We start from the raw sequence: 8584 nt of genomic DNA, 5'->3' as shown, positions 1-8584 counted from the left end.
GCTATGGAGCAAGTTAGCCAAGCTTCATGAAGATCCATCATCGACACACAATGATGATTAGTCCAAGGAGGGAAACTCATCGGATCAAGAAAATGAGGATTTGGACGTTGAGAGGTGCTTAACATTCAAGGATGAGCTTGAAGAAGCATTCGCCTCAAGGGTTGAGGAGGAGGATGAATCAACAACAACAGAACAAGATGAACCCTCAACTTTTGGAGCCAATGAAGAAGAAGCTAATGCCATCCCTACTATTAAAAAAGGTATATTAATTTCAATTATCAAAAATAAAAATCATATCATATACTTTGAGTATAGGGAGAAGGGGCATTATTAGAGTAGGTGCCCAAAGTTAATGAAGAAGAAGGTTCAAGTGATACCAATACCGAAAGAAAAGGTCAGAATCTTGATATGCAAAGGCAAGGAGCATATACTACACTTCTTGTGCAACCAAAGAGGATATTATCAAAATCAATTTCTAAGTGAGAGACATCAAAGAAAGGATAAGGGAGAAAGTTAAAATCAAGGGGAAGCTCCTAAGGACAAACCTAAGGCATTATTTCATAATGCAATTTCTTATATCATGAAAATAAGCATGCTATAATTATGTTTTATAATTTTAGTGCTTCCTATCATGATAATAGAAAACATAGTAATTTTAAGGACAATTTTAAGTCATGTCATGCTATAATAACTCAAGGGTTCGAATATTGGAAATAACCTCTTGCAAAAAGTAGGGTAAAGCTACGTATAATGGATCCTTTCCTGGGACCCTACATAGCAGGAGCATTGTGCACTGGGCTGCACTTTTATCATGCTAGAATAACTCTCCTAAGAATATGAAGAATCTAGGCAAAAATCCTAAGAAGACTAGACATATGCCTAGAAAAATAAATATCCAAGAAAATAATAAAAAATCAAAATTTAAGGATTTGAGAATTAAAAATCAAGTCTCGAGGTCAAGATTTAATAAGCTAGAGAAGACCTTAGCAAAGAGGAAAATATGTTTAAAGGGTCAAAGAATATTGATCCCATGAGGGCCGGTGGCTAAGTACTGGTTTACTAAATAAATGCAATTGTTTAGACTAATCATGAGAGAGAGGTTGTTCTAGAACTAGAGATCTTAGAAAAAAAAAAGTAGAGAATATAGTGAGGGAAGAGATTTGAATGAGAAGGGAGAGAAAAAGAGTGTGATTCGAGAGTATTCAATTTGGAAAAGCAATTCTAGGATTTCAATTTCACTACAATGATTGTAAACATCTAATCTATGTTTGGTTTTCTATCCTTAATGGTTGTTTATTTAGGTAGACTATCTTAGGGTATCCACTGTAGAGTTTAAACTACACTAGTGTATCCATTTCAATTTGTCGTCTACTTTCAGAGAGACAGAACTGAGGGATTTCTTTCCTAAGGAGGAGATCCCTACACTACAACAAAACTGCACAAAGGCAACGATGAAAAACCGTTGTGAAAGAAGGGAAAAACCGTTGTTGTTATCTGTGTTGAGAAAGATAGGAGCGATCAAAGACAACGATTACAAATCATTGTTTATTTACTGAAACACAACGGTTTTTCACCGTTGTGTTTCAATTTGAACCGTTGTTTATGTGATAAAGATTACAATGATTTTTTTTTTAAAAAAATGACAATGGTTTGCAATTGTTGTGTTTAAAGTAAAAAATAATAATTTTTCACCGTTGTGTTTCAAGTTGAACCGTTGTGTATGTGATAAAGATTACAACGATTTTTTTTCAAAAATGACAACAGTTTATAACCGCTGTATTTAAAGTAAAAAAAATAACGATTTTTTGTTGTCTTTGAGCGATCATATCTTTCTCAACGCAGATAATGACAATAATTTTTTTTCCTCTTTCACAATATTTTTTCACCGTTTTTATTGAAAAATACACATATAAAAATCTAGTTTTTTTAGTTTGAGACACCGGTTTTTTACCGTTGTCGTTTGTCCATTTTAAATGTTGTCATTTCTCAACATATCAATTTAACCATTATCATTTCTCAACACACACTAGAGAACAGTACATCATTGTCAATAAACTGTTGTCTATAAATAATATACAATAATCTATTTTCTACAAACATAAATATCCAATTTAAATGATCACTTCTTATATACAAACTTGTAGAAAAACATATATAAAAACTTGTAGCAAATCATATATATTAACTCTTTACCACATACATAAAGAGTACATTACTGCAAATTAAAGTAAACAACCACAAAAAAAAACTACAAATGCTCCAGTAGAAACTACAATGGTATCATAGGACCAAAGTGGACCTTGAGATAGATCGATCGCCTCGAATCCACTGATACATTGCTTAGAATCTCCAGTAGAAACTTCAAGGATATACTGTAGTAAGAGAGAATTTTGAGAAAATAAGAAGAGAAAATCAAGGACATGCTAAAAGGTTGTATTGTATTGATCCTGATCGCCACAGGGGCTATTGTGTACAACAAAAAAGTTGGTTATCATCCAATTTGCAATCTCCTACAAATCCTCTTCACTTTTGAATGAAAGATGTGGAAACATTTTTCAATTTAATTGCAGGAACTATATTTATAGGATTTCGAAATCATTGCCTAAAAGATAATGGTCATGAACATTATGTACCTTTCAGATTTGAGGTCAAAATTCCTTCAAAAGCACAGAGACCAATCTGTGGAAAAAAGCATAGAGACCAAAACACGGATCATCAACAAGATATAATACTTTGCTTTATGTTTATATAATACTTTACTTTATGTTTATATAGTGCATTTTCACAAAACAAGATATCGTATTTTAGCAATAAGGATACCCTTGATTACTCCTCTATAATCTGTAGATTAATCTACTGAGAAAAGAAAGAAACAAGACTGAAAAAGAAAGAGTTGGAAAAATACTATTAGTTATTCTAGTGAATCTCATGAAGTACCATGCCCTTAAATCCAGACTTCCATTTACTATCAAATCAAAAACTCAGAAAGCATTATATCGTGACAAAGAAAACCACAATCTTTCATCACTATGCAACTCTCTGGATTAAAGGAAAGGCTATGAGAATAGTGAAAAAAGCACAACAAAAAATAGAGTTTAACACGAAAGAGGGAAGAACACATCTTAATAAATCATCTATATTGCTAAGTAACATTGTCAACTAAAAAACTTTGGAGAACAATTTTCACAAGATTTACTATTGTAGTTTGATCCTAAATTTAAGCAGCAGTCAAGTCCATGGGGTTTAATAAATAACTAATGGATATAATTTAACTATTGATTAAAGGCAGGTCCAACATATTGATGAGAGAAGATTTCTAATCTGCAAGTCACAGATTGAGTTTGTATAGATTACTTGATCTGTATTTTTCATTTGAGGTCAAAATTGAGAAACAAAATGAAAATTCTTAATAAAGAAACTATTGTACTAGTTCATGATAAAACAAATTTTAGTCAGGTTGTCTAACTATACTTTCAACCAAGGGTGGAGCCAGGAATTGATAAGAGAAGTGGTTAAAATTTTTAACTATTACTACAACAACAACCAAGTCTTATCCCAATAGATGGGGTTGACTTTATGGATCCTTCTACATCATTGGATTCTATCCCCTACTATATCATCATCCATACTTAAATAAATTTTATCTTATTTTATTATTGCTAAATAAATCTTCTTTGATTTTTCTCTTCCTCGTTTGATGTGTGTATTTGTCATAGTTTCACATCGTCTAACCAAAATATTTATTGGTTGTCTAAGTACATGTTCGTATCATCTTAAATGTGTCGCTCATCAATGCTTCGCAGTGAAGCTAGGGCAGAGGAAACGATTCTTGTGTGCTCACCGCCCTCTTCCCTCACCGTAATGTATCAGACCCTGCGCACGCAGGGCCAGGAGCAGGGCCTGATATTTCAGGGCCTGCGTAGGGCCTGAAATATCAGGCCCTACGCAGGGCAATCTTAAGATGATGCTTACACTAGGCAATCTGAAGTAATTGACTACTGAGAGGAAAAACAAACATAGCAATGCACAATATAATTGCAACATGCAAGAATGCATGAAGTAACAAGACCTTCAATGGATTTAGAAATAAGAATTCATAGAATATTTAATTCTAGCAAAGAAATAAGATATGGAAAACATAGAATTCTATCATAGAACTCTTATCCTAATTGTTATACAAAGAGGGAGAAACATTAGAGGATTAGGGCGTACACAAACCTAGAAGATGAATGGAGGCTTCGTCTTGTTGCTGCTAACCTAGAATTCTATCATAGAACTCTTATAATAATTGTTAGACAAAGAGGGAGAAACATTAGAGGATTAGGGTGTACACAAACCTAGAAGATGAATGACAACTTTGTCTTATTGCTGGAAAACTGGTAACTCCTTCATCGCTAACATGCTCACACCAACCCATGTTTAAGTACTGTAATTTATAGAAATTGTATGAGATAGTCTAGGGGAAAAAATTGGAGGATTAGTAAATGAGTTCTAATAAACAAGTATGATATTAAAAAAATAACTAAAGAGAAGAGATAGAAGTATGTTACCGGACTTTGTAGTATAACCTTCTAATGGAGAATCTTTTTCATGATAAATTTAAAGAGTCGTAAAAAACATATTTACAAGTGCAGTTGTAGTAATAAAAAATACAAACTCATGATCACATGATCACTCCTTAGAAACATATATACAATATTGTAGCAAACTGTAACGATCATAATCGAAAGCACTTATAAATTACAAAAGTTAACCAAAAGAGTTTCAATGCCCAAATTTCCTACTAATCTGATATATGATCTTGAATGCAATCTGCCCATTCAGAACATATGTCATCAATTTTTTTTGCACCAATCACTGATTTTGCAAACTGCATGAGAATAAATAAGTGAAAATGTTACTTGCATAAATAAGTTCATCAACAGGATTTAATAAGAAAACAATAATTAAAAGAAATAACAGTAATTAAGTTCATCAACAAGTTGTAATTACTATAGCCTGCATTGAAGTCTTTTCACTTGATATGGAATGCTCAATAATATCCTTCATACACTGATAAAGGTAATTCACATGTATAGCAAATTTATTAATTATGAGTTGCACCGTCATACCTGGCAATCAAATGAACATTTCGAATGTTTTATGATTTGATAATTGGTAGGAAAAGTAAAATTAGTCCTTAATAGTACTAATAAAAATAACTAAAATCCATATAAATCAAAATTAACATTCTCATCTAAAGCTAAAGTTACCTTCTAGAAATCTCTAAGTTGAGGAGGCTCACAAAGCCTAGCTCATGAATCATATTGAAAATAAAAGCAATCATAATTTCTAATTGTACAAAGTTTTCAGCAATAAAATTAGTAAGCTTCACAAAAAAAAAACTTACCAAAGGATATTAAAATTGCAAAAATAAAAATAAAGGAGGCTTATAACTTTTTTCATTGCAAAAAGAAAGACATGGAATACATTGGAAATAGTACAGAATGTAAGCATCAAAATGGAGCAAATCACTAACCCTTTCAAAGCAATTTCCCATTCCAATTGATAGCGTACAACAATATTTTCACCTTATTTCCGTAAAATAAAGTGAATATTCATTAGAAAATGAAAGCAACGTGCCTAGTTGACTTCCATTGTAGCATTTGTTTAGCATTTTGTGATATAATTGCTTCTTCAACCAAACATCCAAAAATAATCCCTACAAAATCCTCTCTTCCACATTAAAAACATATACACAAAATCCTCTTCAAACAAGCAACCAAAACCATTTTTTTCCATCTATAACAACAAGAATTGCAAATATGTATCCAGAAACATAAAAAACCTCTACTATTACTAGAAAGCAATCATCGAGACTCTTGTCTCCCATCCACAAATGACAAAAATTGATGCTTGAACCTCCTTAAGGAGAGGGGAAATGCCAAGGAACAGAGACGAGGAATCAAAGAAAATGCCAAGGAACAACCACAACTCGAGAGATCCTGCGATCAACAGTAAAGGTAAGAGTGTAGATGGAAAATTAACATCAAACTATGCACAATGAAAAATTAAGATCAAACTAGGCACAATGATGATGTCAATTCATGAGAACTAACCTTCTTTGGCGTACACCATTCATAATCTGGAGGAATTCCTTGTACTTTCCAGCATTCAAATTATGTTGCAGAATCATCGCGTACCAAACAAAATATGTGAATTCTGACTTTAATTCTGCATCCCAGATATAGTTAAGCTCGGTTCTATTTCACAAATGCCCCCTAAAAAATGACAGCCAATACCTAAGTAGGAGAAAAAGGAAGAGATGATTATGACAAAAAGAGGGGAAGTATAATTCACTGTTGCTTCATAGGAGATTCCTCTTCAGATCGCTTCCTCTTGCTCCCAACGACGTCCATATCAGCTCTTATGCCTTGCGTTTCACCCAACCTAGAAGTCTCTCCCTCGAATAGCGTGGTTCTTCAACACAAAGCGTCACAAGAATGAAATTGAGAACAAGAGCATAGAACAAGGAAAACCAACACATATGTATCAAAACAAAATCTAATACAACAAAATGAGAGAGAGAGAGAGAGAAAAAAAAGGTGAAGATTGAAAAGAGAGGAACTTTATACTCACCGAAGAAACCTTCTGAGAGTCAAATTGTACATATCCTATAATTTATGCTAAAAGGGTCAGTTTTTGCACATGATGAAGCCTGTCAATTGGGCTCGCCACAAAGCTTGATGACCAAGCTCACGAAGAAGGCAGGAGGCCACCACACTCAAAGAAGATGACTATCTTTTTACCCTTTCATCTTCTTATATTACTCCCTCTTGACCTCATCCAAAAAAGTAAACAAAACAAGAAAATTCCTCTCCTCTCCCCACTGTAGAACAATAGGCAAATAATTAGGGTCTTTTAAACTGAAAAATAAAATAAAATAGAAGCAACGTAACCTTATTCCACATGCCACTCTATCCATTAGTCCATAAACACATTGTGTAGAATTTTAAGCAAAACTCACTTGATAGATCAGAAAAAAGATTTATGAAAGATCTCTGAAAGCATCTTTATTAACTAGAAGATGAAAAAAATAATATCTACACAAAGAAAGCCATTATTGATTGTACTAGGTTCCTGTTGAAGCGAGTTAGCAAGATCGAGAGGAGTTAGAACTCAGGAATCAATTGCTGTAATGGTGAATCGAAGGAATAATGAGCTCCAAATTTCGGTGAACATGCTCCTTAATCTGTTGGCTGACAACAACTTCTTGATGACCTTCTTCGAGTTCATCACGTCTATCTCCGCCAGCTTCTCCAAGTGGTTGACGTAGCTCGACATCGCAATCCTCCACCACACACTCATGCTGTCAGTTAAGGTCACGAGTGTTGCCACTAGAAATTTCTTCGTCGCTGACTTCTCCTCCGGGTTCAGCAGCCAGCTCAGGTTCTCTTCCTCTTTCACAAATAGTTTTCGGTTCTTGTGGACCGATATCATGCCGGTGAGCGCCTCCGCTGTCATCTCACGCACTTGGAGCGACCGCGCTTCAAGAAGTCGCACCAACTCAGGGATGAACCTCAAGTCCCCCATTGCCTTCTTCACAGCTTTCGACACGCCTCCGAGGCACGACACTGCCTTCAGCACATGCTCCTGGACGCACACTTTGCCGCCCCATAGCAAGAGCAGAGCACGATCGAGGTAGCCAGAGACCACCAAGTGGTCGACCATTGCCATGCTCGGCGACACGACATAGAGGTTCACAATCTCCCGTAGTGCCACCTCCTTCGCCTTGGGCGAGCCGGTGTCAAGCACCCAAACTAGATCTCGGAGCACACCCTTCTTCTTCTTCACGTGGTCGCTGCCAGGCAATGCGAGCTTGTCTTCCACATCCATGGCCTTGCAGTGAGATTACTGAGGAGGTGGATGAGGATGAGTAACAAATGAAGATCCAAACGGAGGAGTAACAAATGAAGATCCAGAAGGAGGAAGGAGTTACGTGTTGGCGTTTCTCATCTTCACCTTCACCTTCGACGACAGTAGGAAGGGAAACCTAGAGGGGCCTCAAAGCGGAACGAAGAAGTGTGTGACTTATGATTTTAGGTCTTTGCTTTTAGATGTAGGGTAAAAATTTTCATTTTTTTTTTGTGATTACTAATGAAAGTTGGGCACGTGTCCCAATTTCTGGCGCGAGTTTTATGGCAGAAATACAACGCTTGTAATTTCATTGACAACAGTTTATAACCGTTGTCTTATTATCACAACGACAATGGTTTATGCACCGTTATTCTAAGTATTGTAAAATATTCTCATTGACAATGGTTCATTTTACCATTATCCCAACTGTTGTTAAAATTATCTTTTGGGTAACTGTTGCATCAAAGACAATGATTTTGTCAAAAATCATTGTCTTTTGCCAAATTTACAATACTTTTTCCTAAAACCATTGTCTTTCCACCGTTGAGAAAGACCAAATTTCTTGTAGTGCTATCACATGATCCCACAAGCCCCAAGTTTCCTTCTCTTGCTATGTGGCAATGAATTAGAACCAATCCATTAAGATCTATGATAGCATATTGCTCCTTGTGGCATACTGATCTACTTT

At 35.1% G+C, this 8584-nt stretch overlaps 1 protein-coding gene across 1 annotated transcript; it reads right to left on the bottom strand.

The window, feature by feature from the left end:
- Positions 1–7158: 7158 nt before the first annotated feature.
- Positions 7159–7875, bottom strand: LOC121978175. Its single transcript, XM_042530552.1, has one exon. It carries the CDS (start codon positions 7873–7875, stop codon positions 7159–7161), a length of 717 nt encoding a protein of 238 aa, XP_042386486.1.
- Between the last annotated feature and the right edge of the window lie 709 nt (positions 7876–8584).

This window comes from Zingiber officinale, chromosome 4B (assembly GCF_018446385.1).
Source record: "Zingiber officinale cultivar Zhangliang chromosome 4B, Zo_v1.1, whole genome shotgun sequence".
Classification (NCBI taxonomy): Eukaryota; Viridiplantae; Streptophyta; class Magnoliopsida; order Zingiberales; family Zingiberaceae; genus Zingiber; species Zingiber officinale.
The sequence above is the reverse complement of the archived record's forward strand: the minus strand, read 5'-3'. Positions and strand labels throughout refer to the sequence as shown.